Here is a 23669-nt window from a genome sequence, read left to right on the forward strand (position 1 = left end):
TGTTGGTGTCATTTGTTGCTTTTCAATTAACAGGACCAGATTAACTGACCATGGCTGCACTCTAATGTACAGTGTGTGATTAAAAAAAAAAAAAAATTCATGTATGATTCCTTTTAACTCTATCCACTTCACTGCTGTAATGTTGCATTTTCCCCCGTGGGACTAATAAAGGATTATCTTATCTTATTACAATGCATTGCATGCTTAGCCTACCTTTAAATTACAATGGATGGAAACTCATTCAAACCTTGCTTTATTAACCATGAACATGAGGGAAGTAAATCAGTCCTATAAATATGTGTACCCATGTCCTTCATGCTTTTAAACACTAAGCTTGAGTTGGTTTGACATGAAGTTGCAAATGTTAAAATGTAACATGCCGGTGCAATTCTATGAATTATTGATGTTGTTGTTGCACTTAGCCTCCAACATTCTGAGTATTACTTCTAATCAGTAGTTTAATCAGGTTTATTGTATGTTTGCATTATTATTTATAATTAGATTCTTATAACTCCCCACTTCCCCAAGAAAATAGAGAATAAGAACAGAGCAATCGTTGAAATTCTCAGACACGCCCTCCCTTCATCTTTGACTTTAACAGGCACACATTATAGGTATGACCATCAGTCCGTGCGCATCTTTTACTCAGAAAAGCACGTAGTGTTTGTGACAGGAATCCCAAGTAGAGGGGCCCACATCCCTGAGTGCCACTTTTCTGTGATGTTTCCAGTTAATGATCCACTCAACCAGAGATCAATGGAAAGCTTATGTTCAGCGTTTAAGGCAATGTTCACTGAGATCCACTCAGTACAATACTACTGAGATGTATGAATTTGAATTTGTGATGAGAATGTAATAAAGTATATTCATTTTAATGTAAATACAGTATAGCAATTATTGAGAAATGTTTGCTGCAACATGTCAGTAATGTGATGGGAATGGGTAGGCCTCTATCTGGCCATTTTCATCACGTTCTTGGCATGTGACTATTTAGCTCAGAGGAAAAGGCTATATAACAACACAATAGGAATTTCAAAGCACGGAGTAGAATCTGACCTAGCACAAACATTATTAGATGTATTGTGCTTGATTTGGAAATTAAACCCTGTATTTGTAGGCCATGTCATATTGACAGAGCTTGCATCTTCACAAACACATTCTGTGTAATACCAGTTTATGTCAATATTTCCTCAGAGTCTGCGGAATGTTTTACGATACACACTTTATGACCACACATCTCTGCATCACCATCACTGCTCTGCTACTAAAGATAAACCCCATTACAGTATTAGAACATAAATTAATCTTAGAACAGCTTAGAACATATTTAACAGGATTATGGATTGCCTTCTTGTGTATCTCAGAGTTGCATTGAGACATTGCCATGAGACACAGACAGTGCAACCCCAGTCTTACAATTCAATAAGCATTGTCCTAACCTTAATATTGTTGTACAGTGAGTAACTTTAATTTTGTAGGATTTGAGTTTTCTAATTCATGTTTTATATGAGAAACCGTACTTAGCTTAGCTTCCTGCTTTTGAATACTGTACTGTGTTCTTATCTTATCAGTTACCTACCGGTCTTGAGGATGCCATTGCCCAACAACCTGAGCTGGAGGTAACCAACAGACATCTGTGCTGCTGTCTTCCTGTGCCCCAGAGTGGAGATGGTCCACTGGGCCTCACAGTGGGTCACATGTGTCTGGCTCCAGACCCTGCTGGCCTCTGCCTTGGCCATGTGTCCCTCCACAGCCCCCAGCCCTGTCAACTTCTCAGTGGTCTACACCATGCCCTTCTTTCAAGCGCACAGTCCCATTCAAAACATTGTTACCAACTCGCAGTATCAGGAGGTGTACGTGGCCTCACAGAATGTCATCCAAGCTGTGAACAGGAGTTTGGAGAAGGTGTGGGAGCTTCACACAGGACCAGTGGGCAGCCAAGAGTGTACGGTTTGTGATTTGTGTGACATTGACAAGGATCCCAACTTCTTAGAGAACACGGACAATGAGGTCCTGTTGTTGGATACATTCTTCATGTATTTATACTCTTGTGGGAGTTCTCAATATGGCGTGTGCCATTTCCACCAACTTAACACTGATGGACAGTCACCATCTCCCTCTAAATGTTTATTTAGAAAGGAATCGAACTCTGCTGCCTACTGTCCTGACTGCCTGGCCAGCCCCCTCGGTACTAAAGTCACCATGGTGGAGGAGGGTCAGACAGTGTACTTTTTTGTTGCCGCCACTGTCAATGACAGTGTGACTCAGCGCTACGGGAGGAAGTCCATATCCGTGCGCCGGCCGCTGGCCACCGAAGACGGGTTCTACAGCGACGTGCGAGGACTGACTGTCTTGGCAGGACTGCGCAAGACATACAGTATTGAGTACATATACAGCTTCTTCACCCAGGAGTTTGTCTACTTCCTGTCTGTCCAGCGAGAGAGTCCTGACCAGGAGTCCTCGCCGTTTCAGACGCGGCTCGGCCGTCTGCCGCGCAGCGAGTGGGAGATGAGGAGATACCGTGAGGTGGTTCTGGAGTGCCGCTTTGAGCCCAAGCGCCGCAGGAGGAGGAACACGGGCAGCGAGGCCTTTAAGGATGTGGTGTACAACGTGGTCCAGGCAGCACACTTTGGCAAGGCTGGCCGGGAGCTGGCAGAGGAACTAGGGGCCGAGGAGGAGGATGACATCCTATATGGGGTGTTTGCTGTCACAGACGATAATGGCGTCACGGAGCATGACTCAGCCCTGTGTGCCTTTCCTATGGACACCATCAACATTGCCATTGACGACGGGGTGGATGATTGCTGTAAGTCCGGACCTGAGCAGCTCTCCAGAGGGCTGTGCCACTTCCAGTACTGTGAGAGCTGTCCCCATGAGGTGAGCTCGTCATTCAACACTACAGTAGCTAGCTAACTAATCACACTCACTTCACTCACATCACTCAGTCTCAGAATGGCCTCCTTAGAATTGACTTGTCTGTTGAGCTTGCCTTTACTACTCAAAACAACAACTCTAGGCGTTCCTACATCCAGTGTCATATACTGATCTTGTGAGAGGGAGGTTCTGCATGAGTTGAACTGAGAGAGGCCAGGTGTGTGTGTTTGGCTCTGGCAGATTTGTTAAGAGGGAGCAGTTGATGTAATGATGATTTAGAGAGACAGTAAGAAGATCATAGAAAGAGAAAGATGGGAGATATTTACCTGCCAAGAGAACTCCAGTGGAACATCTGAACTGTTTGGCACAAATCCAAATAATTGCCATCTCTCTTATGTAGATGTGTGAGACACTGCTATGGTGCACTTTGAGGTGATTTTATCTTCTGTTCTGCTGCATCTGAATATATGTTATGGTCAGATGAGTATCTTACCTCCACTCTGGATGAAAGGAATCTTTTAGATTGTGACCATTCATCAGGATGACATATTAGGGCTGACTTAGCGTGTATACTGTATCTTCAAAGTCATTGGAATGCCATAAGTGTGGTAGATTACTGAGTGATGATGTACAGTATCATTATGGACATGCTACACTGTACGTATGTTCAATCAATCAATCAATCAAAGCTTTATTTGTATAGCGCATTTCATACCCAGAGGCTACACAATGTGCTTTACAGAGAACAAGGGAGGTGGGCATACGACCCACTCTCTACATATTCCAGAGGGAAGCAAAAAAACAGTAATCACTCGGGGGCCAGATAAGTGAGCTGTAAAAATTCTTCCCTGACCCCTCTCAACAAGGCGATCGAGCAAGCTCCTGGAGTATGTTTGTCTACCGGCTAAGAACATTTATAAAGCAATACATTACATTAAATTACATTTCAGAGTAAGAGAGGCTTGAACAAAGACAGAACATGAAGCTATAAGGTATACTTTGTCCTCACCTGCTCAGTTTAATTTTCACAGGAGCAGAGGAAGGCAGTAAAACGTCTATCAAAAGGAAAGCCTTGATCATTTAAACTAGGCATTTAAACTAATGGAAGGTATTTAGGTATTTAAACTAATGGAAATGTAATGGCCAAAAATGAATTCCTCAGAAACATAATCACATTCTTCACACTGGAATGCCAAGTAAAGTGTTCCTATTGAAATATCATAGTTTCTATCCTCCTCAGTATATTCAGGAGAGGCCACACTTTAACTGGCCATGGGTTGACCACAGTTTCCAGAAGTGATACCAGAAGTATTAACATTTAGAGTACCTATAATTAGCCACATATTTCAAGTCATGATACCTTGAGGGAGCAATTACTTTATCCGGAAGCTTTTTTGGGATGGAAAAACGACTTTATGGAAAAAGTACACACTTGCCATTATGCTGAAGAAACCAGCTGGAAGGATTTTGGACACTGGCCAACTTATTTGGGAGTTTTTACTTTTGAACTAATCTTTGAATAAATATCTGCTTTGCAGATGGACTTACAGTAAAGGCTGACTTTGGCAATGCTGTTACCAGTCAATGTGTCTCATTTGTGTGGAAACGTTTATAATAGGCATCCTGACCTTTTTATTAGAGACTCACTTAGACAAACCACTAGAAAACCACTGCCCTGACTTGTGGAATGGTATCTTTGATTTTACACTCTCTTTCCATGAATAATAACATTTGACTTTAATTGACTTGTGGTCAGGAAACCCCCTGTTGTCTGTATCAGAGCCAGTGATGGATGGATACAAGGAATGTAGAAGAAGAAGGCTTTATTTGTGTCACACGACCCAACACATGCATGCACACACACACACACACACACACACACACACACACACACACACACACACACACACACACACACGCACACACACACTCTGCTCTTATCCCATCCCGTCATCCTTCCCCCAAGAGCAGCCAAGGGCACCTGCGTGAGCCACGCCCGGGGGCCAATCCAAGTGTTCCTGTCTGTCTTCGCCAGGGATCTGTCCTTCTGCATGTTTTTCGTATTGGTTTCTTTGGGGAGGAAACCCTTGAGAACAAGGGGAGAACATGCAAACTCTGCACTGAAAGGCCTGGAGACCTTCTTGCTGTGAGGTGACAGTACTAGTAGTTACTGTGACGCGGCGATCTTGGGGTTCAGTGTCTTGCTCAAGGACACTTTGGCACAATGCCGGGAGCTGGGATCGAACCGGGGGCCTTGCGATCCCCCGCTGACCGCTCTTCCTCCCAACCTACGAGCACATTTTCTTGATGTCGAACCGAGTGCCATGAAACTGCTACACTAGGTGTGAGATATTATAATATTCATAATGTTTTGATCTGCTTGTCATGAAGTTCCGTGTGGAGGCAACCGAAGTCCCCTACTTCTTCTCTGTGTTGCTTGGCTTTGCTCCCGTATGCTTTTTCAATTTGCAGCAGTAGTGCCTAGGGATCAGCCAAGTGGAAACTCCTGGAATCTGAAATTTTAGTCCTTCCCACTCCACAAGGTCTTCAGAGCACAGATGCTGTAAAAACATAAAACATAACATTCAGTGTATGTTTCACATGTGCATGTTTACTTCCGTTGGGACTGTATTCTACAGTAGGCAAGGTTAGCTCTGGGTTTGTGTGTATTATCTTAACCCCAAAGTGTTAATGGTTGTCTGGTTCTCGGCACACTGTCTGTGTCCACTTGCCCTGTCTTCCTCCCATATGCCCAGATGATTAGAAACTATGGAAACAACAGCCCACCTTCCCGAGCCAGCCTTTTCCTTGTATTGTGGAAGAAAAATGTGCTTCCAGGGGTCCTGCCTGGAGACAGTTGGAAAAACACTCTGATGGAGAACTGCTCAGTGATATGTTCTGGCACAGGTGTTCATTTAGGAAATGCATTGTCCCATCCTCTTACCAGTTTAGACTATAACCTGGTCGTTAGGCTACTATTTGTGGTGTAAATGAATGTAACTCCAGACCCAGGTTTATTATTTTTGATCTTCGCTTTCTTTTGATTTCTTTTTCTTTCAATTAGAAAAATATGAAATAGCAAAACCTCTCTGTGAAAAGAACATGTAGTTCTGTTCACTTCCGCTCAAATTATGAGGACATGTTTTTAGGCAATTATCAGATTTTTTTTCTTTTATAAATCTGATGCTCATTCCAGACGTTTGATGGATTCAAATGCATTTCTTGGGAATTACTCATATTTTTGAGGAAGTTTGTCTTGTGAGCCCTCCTCTTAAAGTTTTTTGGGGGAGTGTATTTTTTCATGCCTGGCTTATCTTATTCCTTTCCCTGTCTGGGAAAAGGATGCCATAGCCTTCTCATAACAATACAATTGTTATGTATACTCTTTTATACAACAGTATACAACTTCAGGAAGTTTTATTGTGAGTCATTGTTGGTCATATCAAGGTTTTCTGGTCCCAGAGAACCGGTGTGAAACATTACAATTTAAATGCAAAGAATAGAACTGACATGATGATGTACATGACAGTGTAAGGGAACTGCAAGACGTCTGAACAGTAATGAAACATTACATAACAGGCTTTGGTGAATTTGTTGTCCAAGAATTTTGCATATCTTATCTCTCTTACAAGAGAAACATTTCTTGTTCTTGTTCTTAGAAGATTTAACACACAGCTGAGAAAAATCAACAGCAGTGCTATGTCTCAGACTATCATGGTGTCCACATAAATTACATTTAGGGCATGCCAGTCATGCAGGTGCTTTCGTTCTTGAATGAAATTTGGAATATAAGTGTCAAAAAACGTTTACATTGCATTTGAAAATTCGCACTTGTGCATTTTCATCCATGATGATAGAAATTATTGCCATTTGCAACACACTGTTGCAAGCATAAGAGCAGAAGCGCATTATGTTCCTTTTATGAAGTGTGGTTCAATGAGCTCTCAACGTCATTAGTATCTCCTGTGAACTTTTCATTTATTACTTCATACAAAACCAACAGTATACAGTATCATCATACTGATGATCTCCCTCTTGTTTGCCGCGCCCCACCCTCCCCTGACCAGAGCATGGAGAACAACGCCACATGCAGGGACCAGCCCACCATGGTCTCCAAGCCCTACTACAGGGTGGACCTCTTCAACAGGCAGATGAGGGATGTGCTGCTCACCTCCCTCCTGGTGACCACCATAGACAATAAGACGGTGGCACACATTGGCACCTCCAGTGGACGGCTGCTGCAGGTACTGTACACAACAACAACAACAACAACAACAACAAAAACAACAACAACAATAACTCAGAGAGGAATAGAGCTCTGCAGACTCAGAGATGTATCTGTTTTCAACTGAGATGGTACTAAAATGGTATTGTATACTGATAATATCAGTGGCATCCTGTGTTTGACAGCTCGTTTTGAGAAGATCAAGCCCCACTATCTTTGCCAATTACTCCTTGGTGGAGAACCAGAGAGTTTCCTCCATCGCTGCGGTGTACTCTTCAGAATCTCTTCTCTTTGTGGTTGGAGACAAGGTATGGATGGTCTAAAAGTCAACATAAAAAGTTCCATCTTTTAAAGTAGATGAAATTGTACTTTCAGGTACAATGGAATGTAATGAGCTCTACACATGGATTTGATTTCTTACGGCTGTGTGGCAGATGATCCAGGTGCCGCAGCGAGGGCCAGGCTGCCAGCACTTCCTGACCTGCGCCATGTGCCTGACGGCCCCCACCTTCATGGGCTGCGGCTGGTGCTCTGGAGAGTGTTCCTGGCAGAGTGAGTGCCGCAGTCGCTGGAGGAACCAGTCCTGTCCTCCGGGTATCACTGGGGTGAGAGCTGGATTTGCTGGTTCAGTTTGTGTTTTGCCTGCGAACAATTCTTTTTTTATTTAATCAAAGCAAATACAAGACAACCAAAACAATAACCTTTTCCCCCCCTTTTAACCTTGCTGGATCAGTTTTACAGCCATGTCCATTCACTGATTCTATTTCCCTGTGGTGTAGTTCTTCCCGAGGACAGCGCCCCCCGATGGTCAGACAGAGCTCACTCTATGTGGCTGGGAGTTCCAGTCGCCCCAGCGGCCGGCCATAAGCTCCAAAACCCACCAGGTGAGACTGGGGCAGACGGGCTGCGCGGTGCTGCCTCCGAAGAGCAACAATACACAGTGAGTAGCCTACAGTGTACGTCACAGACCCAACCTACCTTTATGTCCTTACATGTCATTAAGTACTCAATACAAAATACTTTTTACACAAGCTATTTTAAGCTAAGACAATAAACACTTTAGATGGGGTTCATTTGGTGGTAATTAATTGAATCAACCATTCTGGTAGGAGAGATAATATGTCAGGTTTAAGGAGGTATTTGGCTCTCAGAGAGCAGTGCAGTGATTAAGCTTGAGGTCCCATTGTGGTTTCTGCTGCGTCCGTCTTAGTTTGCCTCTGACATGCTGAGCAGCTGTTGGTTTTGCTGCCTCTTAGCCTGGTGTGTAAGATCCGTTCTGGGGCCATTGAGCTGTCCAAACCGGTCAACATCACTGTGGAAGTACGTGAGGAGAGAGTGGAGGGGCCGTACTCCATCGACGGGAAGGCGGAGATGCCAGGCTTTATGTTTGTGGTAATGCACCTGCACTCAATCAACTGTTTTAATTAGGCCAGCCTCTGTGACAAGTAAAGATACAGTATATACAGTACCTGTTGAGATAGTGTAATCATATTGTCTTAATACTTCTGAATTGGTCTAAGTGGCCCATCCTTTTGCCACATCCGTCAGATCCCCAACATCACAGAGATCCAGCCAAACTATGGTCCTCGTGTTGGAGGAACCCTCATCACTGTGACTGGGCCTCACCTGCATGCCGGGAGGCATAGGAAGGTTACTCTGAACGAAGAGCCCTGTCCCATTCAGAGGTGGGCTGTTCTGTAAAGTCTTCAACCAAAGCCTTTTCCCAGAAACATGACTGTCTCTCTCTTGCCTGTTTGATTTCTGTTTGAAATCTTTCTGTTTGATCCCTGAAAATTATTTTCAATTTTGATCCTTCCAAAACAGCTGCCTGTATCATTACTTTACTGTATGTAATGATCTTGTAACGTAATTTGAAGGATTGAAAAATATGCCCAGAGGGATGTCTTGGGTTCTCTGGTGCTCGTTACTTAACTTGTTCTAACGTGTCTTCAGTATTGTATTTGTCTGTATGAGACACTGTGGCCTGTTTCTAGACGAAACCGCCCTCAAGTTAACGTTTCAATTACAGAAGAAGGTGTTGTAAGACTGTTTTCATGAGCTGTTCAGTACTCTTTTCTGTGGAATGTTTTATGGTAGATACATACATTTAATGTACTGTATATTTAGACAAAATCAAACTCGAGACCTGACTCGATACTGATTTTAACGTATTGTGTACTTTATTGTAGCTAGCTCTCCTTCTTCACCTCCACTCTCCTCTCCCTCTCTAGTGTCACCAGGCCCAGAGGCAACGTCTCGTCCATTATCTGTCTGTCCCAACCCATCTCAGAGGTCAGGGACGTCCCTCTCAGTGTCTTCATTGACAAGTCCCCTGTTCTCACCACTAAAGTCTTCTACTACAAAGAGAACCCAGAGATCACAGCTGTTCTGCCGGACTGCAGCTTTGACAGGTAGGCTAGCAAGTCAAACCTACCATCTGTTTGATAGGCCTCCCCTTCTCAGTCAAAATGACAAAGAGAAGTGCACTAGACTTTATGAAGAGCTTATTCATAATAATACTCTCTCTGTCCCTCTGTGCTTTCCTCTGGGAACTCCAGGGGGTCAAAGATAATCATTGAAGGGAAGAACCTGGACTCTGTCTACCGGACCATCATCCACTTCAAACCCAACGAGAGTCATCTGAAGCCTGTTACCAGGGTGAGATATTAATAATATGTGAAAGTACTGTGAAATTTGTAGGAGTAGCGGCAGTTTGCAAAAATTATGGTGAGGATGTTTTCAAATCACCAACTGCCACCAGTCTAAGAACTGAACATTCCATCATTCATTTCAATGGGAAAAAAAAACATGACATAAAACTTAAGTGCAGCCGCTTCTATAACCTATAATATTATGATATGTGTCCATGTGTGTCCGTTTGTAGCATGATACCAATCATGCCAATACTGTTGCACACCAGCACTAGAGTTCAGTAGAGATTGCTCATAAACTGCTTGCACCGCTTACTTCACCACCTGGGTGTGATTATTTTTAGCACATTATTACAAACTCGCTCATACAAAACCTATGCATATGCCTCTCATTTTGTCCAGGAGTGTAAAGGAAAGTCCCTTCCCACGAGGATGGAGTGCACCACCCCTGAATTCCCCAGGGATGAGACAGAGGAAGGACAGCTCTCCTTTGACATGGATGGGGCTGTTCGACTGTGGAATGGAGAGTTCTCCTACCACCCCTATGGCAAACCCATACCTTTTGAGAATGACGGCCAACTGCTGAAGCTGTACCCTGGCCTAGATGAAGTGTCACTGCATGTAAGAGCAGCTGTCTCATCATAGTTTATGTATGTGTTTTTTGTACGCAGGGCACTTTTGCAAAACATATTTTTCCCAGTGGGATTCATGCTTAAATAAGGGTTTAATGAAATACAAATCAATCAAAAGGGGGAAAATGATTCGACCACACAGAATTAAAGGGAGTAGAATAAAATGATTAGATAGAGCAATTTATGTAATATTAAGACATTTTTTTCATAAACCTCCAAATCTTCTTTTCCTCACAGCATCAAAAGCTCAACCTGGTAAGTTCCTGCATGACCATCACTATGACCGTTGGAGGAGTTGACTGTGATGCCAAAGTCCTGGATAATGAGATCACCTGCAGGATCCCTAAAAACATGACCATCCCTAGTGAGGGACTGGCTGTGCAGGTTCGTAGGATCATGGTAGGGCTGCCGGTTAAGGGAGAGTTCCCATTATCTACATAATACATCTCCACTTGATTGTCTTCACCTATATGGGAAGTTTCATGTTAAAAGAAGACATGGCAGTTGGCCCCTGGCAGCAGTCTGCATCTGACCAACTCTCTAACTCTCTGGTCTCTGGCAGATCACCATCAATGGGGATGTTCACAACGTAGGGACAGTGGTCCTGGTCAGTAACCACTACATGGTGGGCATCGTTCTGGGCATCCTCGGAGCCTTGGTGGCAGGGGCGGTGCTGGCCTTCGTGGTCATGAAACACCTGAGGAAGCAGAAGAAAGGTGGGCTTGTCCTTGGGCTTCTCTCTGGACTCTGGCTAGAGCAGCTTACACAGCCACAAACACTGGGAATTAGGATAACTTAACTTTAAACTACAACATCCATAACCATGCACGCACGCACAAATGAACGAACGCACCTACGCATGTACACTCGTGTGCACGCACGCACACACGCACACGCACGCACACATGCACACACACACACACACACACACACACACACACACACACACACACACACACACTGCACGAATCCATAACCAGGCTCCTTCTAATGGGGTATTTCACTGCTATGGTTGATGACTAAAAACTGTGTTGAAAATTCCCAGCCTCCATGGTGGAGACCCGCCTGGCTCATAACCCGAACCGCTCTGGGACCAGCAGTGTGGAGCTCTCACCTGTAGGGGACTACAGAAGAGGTGAGTCACTAGCTGGTTAAGACAATAGGACCATTCACACAATGTATTTATTTAAATGATGTTAAATGTATGTTTTAATGATGTTAATGATGTTCTGTTCTGCAACACTATTGGCAGTGATCCTAGCTCCTGTTATTACAGTAGTGTCTCCGAGTCCCTCCACCTCCCTCGGACTCCCGCTGGCATTCCCCAGCCTGTCCTACGCTGCGGGCAGCATTGACCCCACCCTGACCCCCCTCATGACCCCAGAAAAGATCTCCATCAGCAGCTTCAGGCCGGAGCTCCTAGAAGAGGTGAAAGACGTCCTGATCCCGGCGGAAATGCTCATCGTCCAGCACCATCAGATCATTGGGAAAGGTATGTCACAGCTCAGCAGCTACCTATGGGAAAGACAGACAGACAGACGGACGGACGGACGGACGGACGGACGGACGGACGGACGGACAGACAGACAGACAGACAGACAGACAGACAGACAGAGAGTCATCTCTCTAGAAATCCTAATATTTTCATCTCTCCCCTCAGGTCATTTTGGCACTGTTTACCATGGCTACTTCACAGACCACAGCAACCGAGAAATCCACTGTGCGGTTAAATCATTGAACAGTGAGCATATTTCCCATGATGTACAATGATTTACAATGCACTAGAGCAGCACCAGGTGTCCTGAGCTATAGACACGGGTACATGTGACCAGCTGGGTAAACATGAACTAAACCAGGGTTTCCCAACCTGGTGTCTGGGCCCCCCCTTAGGGGTCGCCAACGATCTCATTGGGGGCACCAGTCCGCTGACAATTTGAGGCCTTAATATTAGCATATTAACTTTAACATTAAATTATTATATTAACAAATTAAATATTTGTCAAAGAATCATGTTATTGACATGGCACAGCAATTTTTTTACAAAATACATGATTATACTGTATCTGATGAAGGGCCAAAAAGCCTTGTATTTACAGCACAATAAAACCATATAAATTCTACAAATTAATCTGAGACAATGAATTGTGTCAACATTAATATTACCGCTACACTGGCGAAGCACTTCAGTGTACCCTAACATACACCTGATGGGGGGGGGGGGCAAAATCCATCAGGTGTACATTAGGGGGGCTCTGGGGAAGTATCATCCAGAAATTGTGATGTGCTTGTGTGTGTGCGTGCATGCATGTGTGCATGCACACCTGTATTATCAGGGATAACAGATGTGGAAGAAGTGGAGCAGTTTTTGAAGGAGGGCATCCTGATGAAGGGTTTCCACCACACCAACGTGCTGTCTCTGCTGGGCATCCTGCTGCCTGACGAGGGGCTCCCCCTGGTGGTGCTGCCCTACATGAAGCACGGAGACCTGCGCCACTTCATACGCTGTGAGAGGAGGGTAAGGAAGACTCACAATGCAATACAATACAATTCAAAACAATGCATTTCATCGTAGAATAACACTATCATTGTTTGACTTGATCAGTGTAACAGGGCTTGTCTAGAAAATGTATTAATATATATCTAAAGGTATATGTGACATTGCATTTTCTTGCTCCAGAACCCCACAGTGAAGGACCTGATTGGCTTTGGCCTTCAGGTTACCAAGGGGATGGAGTACTTGGCACAGAAGAAGTTTGTGCACAGAGATCTGGCAGCGCGGAACTGCATGTGAGTTCTACTAGTCATCAACCAGAGGCAAGAGAGCAATCAGCAATCAGTTCTTTGCCACATGGGGTTAGCTGGACACCATCTAGATGTGATACGGTGAAACGATTCTGGTTTGGTTTCCATTTCATTTTAAGAAATAGTTGTGTGTGGCTTCTGTCCATGTCCATCAATATAATATTTTACACAGTTGTCTCTGTAACACCTCTCTGCTGCCCCTTCAGGCTGGATGAGTCCTACACAGTGAAAGTAGCAGACTTTGGCATGGCCAGAGATGTCTTTGATAAGGAGTACTACAGTGTTCAAGACCACAAGAAGGCCAAGCTACCAGTCAAGTGGATGGCCATCGAGAGCCTGCAGACACAGAAATTCACCTCCAAGTCTGACGTGGTGAGTAAAATAATCGAGCCGAAGACTGATTGAAGACTCATGACTGCTTATGTAATATAGAGGAAAGTGTAACACCACCCTGCCGAAGGCTACAGGCCGAAACGCGTAGGTGTTTATTATGGTGCATTAAATGCGACTTTCCTACTTTCCTCTAGTTATCCCACCATCAGTCGGCACCTCGCTAAAGAGAGGGTGTGCTCCAGCTTTCTCTCAAGGAAGAACATTTTGCTTATGTAATATAGCAATTGCTGATAATACATCGTATTCTTCAATGTTTCTCTCCGCCCGTCTGTCCTGTCGCAGTGGTCGTTTGGAGTCTTGATGTGGGAATTGCTGACCAGAGGAGCCAGCCCCTACCCAGAGGTGGACCCGTATGACATCACACATTACCTACTGAAGGGCAGGAGACTGCCCCAACCGCAGTACTGTCCTGACCCCCTGTAAGTATTGACAGTGATTGCCTGGTAATGCTTCCTTTTTGCCGCTGTACTCTATGGACCTCACATTATAAGGAAAGAGAGAGAATCCCTCTTCAAGTAAAACCAGGTTGAACAATAACTGAGACGCTTCATGAAAGTCCGAAAGTTATATGGTATGAATTTCCCACATCCCACTCATTTACTACAGCGGAAAAGTCCTGGCCAGGAATCACAGGATGTTAGACAGGTCAAATCCATAAACCACTACATTCAGATATCCGAATGTGGTTAAACAATGCACTCATGGAGTTAATGATCATCACTACGTCTTACCTCAAAGGTCCCCTCAATCTCCCCTTCCCCTCTCTCTCTCTCTCTCTCTTACACACACACACACACACACACACACACACACACACACACACACACACACACACACACACACACATTGATCTACTAGACCAGAGAGAGCATGTTTGTCCTTCACCTTAGTGCCAGTATCAATGATAAATCCTACTGTCTTCCGCCCAGTGACTAACAGGAAGGATAGATGACTAATTTAGAGAACAACAGTGGAGAGAGAGGATAGGACATAAAGGCTGACTTTTTCATGTGGAAGAAAACATGGGTCATGGGTCACATCTCAGTCTGATTACAAGCTATATCCTCAAGATTTATGAAATTCATCACCTCTGTGATGGTGACCTAAAACAATATGTTTGTCATTGGGTGCTCATTGCTTTGCTAACTTTCTTCTCTCTCTTCAGCTATGCCATCATGTTACAGTGCTGGGACCCTGACCCTGAAATGAGGCCCAGCTTTGCTACACTGGTGTCTGCTGTCCTCACCATCCTGTCTGGCCTGGAGGGAGAGCACTACATCAGCCTCAAGGTCACCTACGTGAACCTGGACCAGCCCCGCCCCTACCCTGCCCTCACTGAGTCCGCCGACGAATGTGAGTCCTCAGACCCAGAAGACACAGGCTCCGTCTCCTCCTGATGACACCCTTGGTAGTAGATTGGTGCTCAATTAGAAGGTCAACTCCCGCTGTTTCACCAGCTGTTAAGTTACTGGGGGCAGTTGGAGTCTGTGCATGTGGAAGGGAAGGGCTATGTGTACCTGAAGTCTTGTGGCCAATGACAGCTTAACATTAGTTTAGTGTTTCAAAGGCCATCTGCACTAGGCTTTAATGACAAGTAGGAACTTACTGTATAGAATACTGCCAGCAAAGCCTTGCCTGTATTGCATATGATGTCCCCATGTTTTCTCTTCATTTTCTTGAGATGTAGTGATTGTGTTCTGTATATTTTGGATTATACTTCTTGCTAAGAAAAGGGCCCTAAATGTCTCCAAAGTGAGCTGACATTATACTGTTACAGAACATGTTTGCCCCACACAATGTCTTTTAGATAGAGTAATGTAATAAATGTATATATTTATTTGTTTATATACTTGTTATTGTGAGAGTAAATGTTGGCTATTTTTGCTATTCTTCAAGTTAGGCTACAGTTTGAACAAGCCTTATGACACAGGATCAACCGTTGCTGGGAAAAGCTGTCACTGTGGGAGTCTTCCACTAGAGGCCAGTGCTTGCTTAGATTTCTAACCTGCAGCGTAATTGACACAAACCAAGGCACCCATGGAACCTATGCTAGCCCTACCTGTCTCCAATGTATTGTAAATCTGATATAGCTCTACTTTCTTCCACTTTCTGTGTATTTTGCTTTAACAGAGAGATATATGGAATATCTAAGGGATATTTACCTCGGGGTAAATATGCTGTTTCAATGCCACTCGCGGAAGGTTACTGCTAGATAACACCCTACGCTCGGGCATTGAAACAGCATATTGCCTGGCCCCAAGGTAAATATTCGCTTATTCAACTTCTTTTTAACTGAAAACATAACAAAACATAATTATGAAAACAAAATAAAAGTATTGCTCAAATATATTTGCTTTAAAAAGTGTAGGCTAGAAGTTGAGTTGCATAGTCCATTTTGTGGTGAACTGTGTTGCTATGGCGCACCTCAATCAATCAACATAGCAAGGCATCTACTGCCTGTCTGAATTAGCCTACATCTCTTTGGATGTGTTCTTTTAACGTCAAATCAATAGTCAGTTTTTCATCCCTCGCCTCTAGCCTTTAGGCTCATCTTTGCCCCTCGTAAGCCCAAGCAGCCATTCAATGCATTCCGTGACTCGCAAGGCTTTATGTTAGGCTTATTAGCTTGTTAGGCTTAACCGCAAGGCTGCGTCTGATCTCTTGATTACTCCGGGTCGGCGCATTAATCTACAGCTGTCCTTAAACATCGGGCGGGATATACAGAAATAATGTATCCCTCCCAGCCAATCAGAATCAAGCATTTACAAATGAAGTTGAATAAATGGAAAATAATTTCATGTAGGCTGGATTCTCACTACACATACTGAAACATTTTCCGGTTAATATAAGGGTGAGTATCATGGATGTATTAATAGAACTGGATAGGGTCACTCCATTCACTGACTGCTCGAAAAAGTTAAGCTCTATTGAACCGCGCCATCTTTGAAAAAAACATGTCACTGATACCTTTGACATGCGCAGTCAAAGGTATCAATGACGCGTTCTTGTAGTCCACGAACAGATTGCGTTCATGGGTCACCGCTCTGAGTTAGCGATGAAAAGTGGCTTTCTTATTAATCTACTTTCGTCAAATATATCCACTGGAAAACATATTTTTTTATGCAGGCATCTTAGTTTTAACAGTATAATTGTGACTGAACATGTTTTGTTTGCTAGTAGCTAGTATTCATTCTGTTTCGAGCTCGGCGGGTTTGCCGCGAACTTCATGCCGCAACGAGAGATCCCGTCTCTGGGTGGACAGCTGTTCAACTCGCCTGGGACCAGGTCCCCTGGAGCTATTTCGCCTGGCTGCCCATCGCGTTGTTGTGAACAGAATGAATACCACCTACTAGCAAACAAAACATGTTAAGTCACAATTATACTTTAAAACTAAGATGCCTGGATAAAAAAATAAGTTTTCCAACGGATATATTTGACGAAAGTAGATTAATAAGCAAGCCGCTTTTCATCGCTAACTCAGAGTGGGGAGAGCCATGAATGCAATCTGTTCGTGGACTACAAGAATGCGTCATTGATACCTTTGACTGCGCATGTCAAAGGTATCAGTGACATGTTTTTTTCAAAGATGGCGCAGTTCAATAGGGCTTCACTTTAGATTTCGAATCCTGGGGGCCTGGTGAGTATCCACTGGCGAGCTGTAGGCTGAACAGCGCCAAGCTTACAGCTGCGTGGAGCGCACTAAAGCTAGAGTAGAGCTAGGCTACCGATGTTTTACACCTACGTTAGCAACGAGTGTTTTGTTTTTGTAGACTGTAAATTAACTGGCCACGTATATAGCTAATGTTGGCTTGTGTTAACATTCGCCATCTCAGCAGTTTCGCCAAAAACCGACCGTTGTCATTGTCACAACAGCCCTTTACAGCTTGCGCTCTAGGCCAAAAAGTTTTTTCAACTGCTAAAAAAGCCTAAAGCTCAATGGCGCTATAGTGCTTGGAACACAGCTCTCATCTCTATAGGTGCCCTATGCTCATTACTCTTTGTAAACAGCGCCTGCTCTAAAATACAACTTGTCGGTGGACACGCACAATGTCTGTGGTTTTCAGTTGCTAAGCCCAAACAGGTGGACTATTTTCTGTAGATGCTGCTACACAAAAAGACCTAGACAACCTCATAGCTTTGAGAGAATAGGAAGCTGTCCTTTACAAATATCAGCAAAGTTCTGAAACTTTGTGTTTCTAAGAAACAGAAGTCACATGCAACAATCCCACTTTCCCCATATAAGAATCCAAAGACAAATAAAACCAGAGGGAAATACACAACATAAAGATTTCTCTTTTTTCGTGCTGCCAAGAACAAAAGTGCATTCCCAGAAGACTGGGCCTTTGATACGAAGGGAGAGAAAGAGAGGTTGTGTGTGTGTGTGTGTGTGTGTGTGAGAGAGAGAGAGAGAGAGAGAGAGAGAGAGAGGGAGATAGAGATAGAGAAAGGGCTCACATTGTCAAAAGTGTGTGCATGTCAGAGAACATCCCGCAGGGCACAACCCAGGGTTTCAGGGGGATGGCAGTGAGAAAAGAGCCCTGTAGCATCTCTCTCCGCTGCATGTTGTCTGCTGCCCCTGTGAACGCTGCTGTCATCAGCTCCATCCCTTCCTGCATGAGAACATTTGCGCCGCCCAGTTCGACCCAATCTCGCCGCGGGATCCAATGGTTTGCCGCGCGAATCCGCTGCAGAAAGTTAAAAAATTGAACTTTTGCGAATGTCGCCGCGCGGCGAATCCTGGCCGCCGCTCCGCCGAGTTCGCCTGATTCGCGCCGCCCGTGCCGCCCGGTTCGCGCGAATTGTATTGACTTTCTATGTAAACTCGCCACACGGCCGGAAAAATTTGCGCCCGGTGTGAACACAGCTGTGTCAGTTCAATATTGTGTTCTGATTATTCTTTTGGTCTGTTGATACAGTAGGATATAAGTGCCTCCTGTCCAAAAGCATTAACGGAGAGGGGAAGTGCTGTTAATAAGGGTATTGTAGATTAATCTTAATGGAAAAAGATCGAACTCTCTCTAACTGACTTGTTTACTTAAACACTGATGATAATGACAGCAGTTGAAATATTTGTTTCAATCCCCTTTTATTGACATTGTCTACCTACTGTATAATGCTGACCAGGTCATTATACCATCCATTGTTCTGATCTGGTGGTATTAAGTGTGTGTCAATGAGCCTGCTTGCTGACAGGGTTTGTCTGAGGTGTCCATCAGCCCCCCAGGCCCAGCACTGTTGAGGCCAGGCCAGATGAGAAGAATGCACACTGTTGTTGGGTTTCTGTCAGTTCCTCGTAGAGGAAAAACTTTACTCTCCAGAGAGGATCCAGCCTGCATCTTTAATACAAGCCATGAATAATTTACAGGTATTTTTGAAAGGGGAGCAGAAAAATCTAACCTTTTCTTTCCAGACTGTGTCAACAGCGAGGAGGAAATTCACTCTGACAGGCTTGTATTGGTCCAGGTTCTGGGGCGACGCCTTGAAATATGGTGATGTTAAAAGCTATTGATTTCACAGCAACATGCCAGAGTTATTTCACCCATGTGTGAGGTCAAAAAAATATTGTATTTTACATGGCCTGTGCTATGGTGGGCAGAACTAAAACAAGTAGACCTATGTAAAGTGTGGTTGCAATGGATTTATGCACTGCAATTATGCATTTCTCTTTTTGAAAAAAGTCTCAGTAACATTTATTAAAGGATATGCACACTGCATTTCATGTTTAGCCCTATTCCTGGCTTCCCTGGCGAAACAACGGCTAACTTGTAAACAGTACTACTTTCACCGAACATACAACAACCATCTCTTCACCCTGTAAACCTCCGCGAAATTCATCTGAATCCGAATTTCACAGAGGTTTACAGCCTGAAGGGATGGCCGTTGTATGTTCGGTGAATTAGCCTACTGTTTACTGTTGTTACTACTGTTGTTTCGAAATGCAGAAGTGAAAGGACCTATGGTGTTTACAGGATGACTTCAGAGCTTGGTAAGCATAAACCATGTAATTCCTGAGCTTGAAATCCACATATCATACTTTTTTGAGTTTTTCGAGTGTGCCCATATCTAGCAACGAGCCAGGGTGCGCGCGCCGACGTTATTGACACAGAACTCTGTACTGGACAAAACAGAAATATTTTAACCTGTACTAGTCGGATACATGCCAGGGAAGCCAGGAATAGGGCTAAACATGAAATTCAGTTTACACATCCTTTAATGAAGGGGTAAGTGAATTGTATAGTGGCGGCATTTAGTTCTACATTCCTTGTTGTCTCTGTTGCCTAAGGAAGTAATTTTCAAATCTCCAGGTCAATTGGCTTTAGTCTTGTTCATTAAAGGTGCTATAGATAACATAAAAAAACTCTAAATAGAAGGTCGCTTGGAGAGCGCATTCGCCCTGATGATACATGTCATCAGCATGCGCAGTGACATTAGGGTACCAATACTTACAGTAGAGGCAACAAATATACTGGTGGTGCATCGTCTGGGGTTGGCCAAATAGGTGCTCTTTGTTCAAGTTCAAGTTTATTAAGGAAAAATTGCATCAGGTTTACACAAGATGAATTACATGCTCTTTACAATAGAAAGGTTAAGAAGACAGTATAATAAACTACATTAAGGTAGACATAATTAAAAGGAGGTGTATTCAGATTATGCAATTTCATTAAGCAGCTCAGAGAGGGGATGGTAGAGGGTGCATTAAGTAACTGAGCGCTCACTCTCTTCTGAATGCTCACTTGGAGCGCTGAGCGGTTTTTTAAACCACTTAACGGTCTGCTCTAACCGAGCGCTGAGTTGCTAGGAGACGTGAACTTTTCACCTGTTGTCAATCATATTTGATAGCGAGCAGCGTCCCAACAATTCCCAAGCCAAAACGCACCACTTGTTTTTTTTTTTGCTCAGGTGATGATGATGATTATGACGTGGTGTTTGGCTCAAACAGATCATAGTTCAAAACTGCTCACTTGTGCTCTGAGCAGATCAGTCTGAGCGTAACTGAGCAACCCGTGAATTCTGATCACTGAGCGCTCAGCTACTTAACGCACCCAGAGTTCCTATAGTGCTCAGTTCTTGTTTTCATGGGCTGGGCTGACTGGCCTGCACTGTGGCCAGAAACAGACATGTTGGAGGAGGGAAGGAGTTCTCTCAGATGTGAGTTTTGGTGATGTTGAGCATAACTCGGACTCAGGTCTTCCCTTCTCTCTGAGGGCTCTCTCTGAGATGCCGAGTGTGGTGAGGGAGGGCTGGTAGTGATTGAACTCTCAGCCAAGAGTGATGTGGAAATCCCTATTTTGGATTTTCTCCAGCTGACTTGATTGGAGGTCTGATAGGGAGGAGTGCCACACTGGAGTACAGTACTCAATGATGGGTTGTATGTACTGTATGTTTTGAAGATGGTCACCAGATCTACTCTGCCTACACCAACACACTTGAGTCTGCGTGCGATGTGCAGCTTGTGGTTGACAGTGGAGAGCATTTGAAGTCCCCTTGGCCAAGAACCTTGACTGAGGGCATCACTTATATAAAAAAAAAAAGAAGAAAGTATTTAGCCTTTATTTAACCAGATAAAACTCATTGAGATAAAAAATAAATCTCTTTTTCAAGAGTGACCTGGCCAAGAGGGCAGCACACACTAGAAACACATAACTAAACAGGTTCTAGATTCTGACCATTCAGCTGCTGGGAGAACCTCTGGGAACCAGGCCAGGTTCAGCATGGCTTATGTGCATGGCTGGCTTGTTTCTGTTCAGGACTGGTAGTACGGAAGCTAGTCATGCCACTGAAATAGCTGTGAATTGAAATGACATGAAATAATGTCTGATAAATTAAAGGAGTAGTAAAGGGAAAATGCATGTTTATGTATATTCATACACAATGTTTCAGATCAAAGTAGACAAAACTAGCACTTTTGAGAAAGTCTGATAATTGCTCTACCACCGTTTTGGTCATACATACACCTTGAAAAATCATTCAAAAACGATTTCGATTTCTCTCGATTTCAAAGACAAGAAGCATCACCCAGATAACACTTACAGCGGGTCCCCGATGGACGAGTTTGCGGACCTCCGGCGGAATATAACACAAGGCTAGCGGACCTACAGCGGGTCCCCGATGGACGAGCTGGCGGACCTCCGGCCGAATCCGCTGGCGGGTTCCTGGCCATTTGCACATCGAATGGCAAGCGGACCTCTGGTGGATTATTAGTGTAAGGGACAGTGGTCTGCTAGTTATCTGAAATGCTCCCGCTATTGCTCCACCACCATTCCACCGGTAGTTTATTGTCTATATCCTAGGCCCATTGGCTTATGGATTTCTATTGCTAAATTAACTTACTCTGAACATTATTTTGGTAACCCTTCCTTTCACAGTCCCCCAATTACTAAACATTTACCTGGTAAATACATGCAAAGTAATAGGTAATTACTGAGACACCTATACTGTAGGTATAATTTCAAAACAGGAGTATTTCAAATGTTCTATTACTGCACTTAAATTCAATAACTGACATAGCACCACCAGGTAACCACATTTTTACATAACTTCTATAACATCCAGTGACAAACACAAATGACAAATCACAATGCTCATATTTATTAAAATGCTTTGAATTATATTAATTATAACTGGATCCACCCAGGAATCTGTGAGTGGGACCGAGAACAGGAGGAGCAGAAAACAAAACACAGAGTTGCATACACAGAGAAACATAACAGTAACCACAAGTCTAGTATATCAATGGGACTTGTAATTGGTCACTTAATTGGTCACCCAGTTTCTGCAATCAGTTTTACACAGTTAATTAATCTGCAAAACAGACTGTACATTTCCTTAAAAATAAAAGGGGAAAGGAGAGTGAAAGGAGGGAGGGAGAGGGATGGAAAGGCTGAAAGTAAACGTAGGAATAAACCCACAGGCTAGCAGAGAGTGTGGGTATTGTTTCCCCAAATCTTCCCCACCGGGGTCTTGAACCCCTGATCTCCTACATGGGAGTCAGACACTTTGCTACTACACTACCGAGGAACTTGACAGTGTGCAATGTCATAGTGTATTTATTTTGGTGTGCTGGGACCACTGCCTCTTGTGGTGGCAGCATAGAAAAGCAGGTCAACAACGGGACGGAGGGAAGGAGGGAGGGAGAGAGTGACAACCCGACAAATGCTATTGATGGTGCGCTGGCACCAATGAGAAAACTGTTGAACTTCATGTGTGGAGGATGATGGGGTGATGGAGGATGATGGGGTGGCACGTAGCTTGGGGGGATTGGCCGGTTGGGGACTGGAAGGTCCCTGGTTTGATCCCAGCTCCTGGCAGTGTGCCAAAGTGTCCTTGATAGGGCTGTCAATTTAGCATGTTAATTAGATTAATTAATAATGCGAACATGAATGCATTAATAAAAATTAACGCAAATTAATCTCATTCATCGATTTCGTCCAGCTGTTTTTTCTTTTCTTGTTTGTTTTTATTTTATAAATTTTTTCTGTAATGTGTACTGTATACATACAGTATGTGCACTTTTGTACTATATGTAGTACAAATATTATACTATTATAGTACAATATATATACTATATTGTAATATATATATATTTGTTATGCTGCTTGAATAAAATAAAAAAAAGCCTTCAAACAAACTCAGGGAGGCGGATAATCAAACTTTGCTTTGCCTTCAAAAAACTCCTAACTCAGATGGGACAGTTAATAAGAGCATTCCATCAGAGCAGTTCTATTCTAAATTATCATCTGTTAACAGCTGTCAGCTCCAATAGTCTACTAGCGGGCTTCGCCAAACCACACTCACTGAGCAGGCTCCGAATGAGCAAGTCTACCTCTGAAAAAAGTACAAACTCCATTGCAAAGTGGATTGCTGTGGACTGCAGGCCAATTTCAATGGTAGAGGACAAGGGCTTAATGCAGGCGTTTCAAATTGCTTCCTCCGAAGCAACTTACAAGCCGCCTTCAAGAGGCACTGCAGTTACAAACATCGACCAGCTGTATGACACATAAAAGACGACAAGAATGGGAGTAGGCCTACTGATGCGGGCCGAACGTTGCTCTGATCACTGGACGTCGGTCAGTAATGTAATGTCTTTGAATT

At 43.8% G+C, this 23669-nt stretch overlaps 1 protein-coding gene across 1 annotated transcript; it reads left to right on the forward strand.

Moving 5' to 3' along the window:
- Positions 1–1668: 1668 nt before the first annotated feature.
- mst1rb (macrophage stimulating 1 receptor b) lies at positions 1669–14974 on the forward strand (the record flags this gene model as incomplete). Its single annotated transcript, XM_084440748.1, has 20 exons — positions 1669–2877; positions 6942–7118; positions 7285–7407; positions 7534–7704; positions 7879–8039; positions 8356–8491; positions 8648–8784; positions 9331–9510; positions 9658–9757; positions 10153–10371; positions 10620–10766; positions 10945–11098; positions 11428–11517; positions 11662–11874; positions 12043–12123; positions 12716–12897; positions 13060–13169; positions 13391–13556; positions 13860–13996; positions 14743–14974. The coding sequence occupies 20 exons, from the start codon at positions 1669–1671 to the stop codon at positions 14972–14974; spliced, it is 4125 nt and encodes a 1374-aa protein (XP_084296874.1).
- Between the last annotated feature and the right edge of the window lie 8695 nt (positions 14975–23669).

Source organism: Borostomias antarcticus (genome assembly GCF_949987555.1).
Source record: "Borostomias antarcticus genome assembly, chromosome: 7".
Lineage (NCBI taxonomy): Eukaryota > Metazoa > Chordata > Actinopteri > Stomiiformes > Stomiidae > Borostomias > Borostomias antarcticus.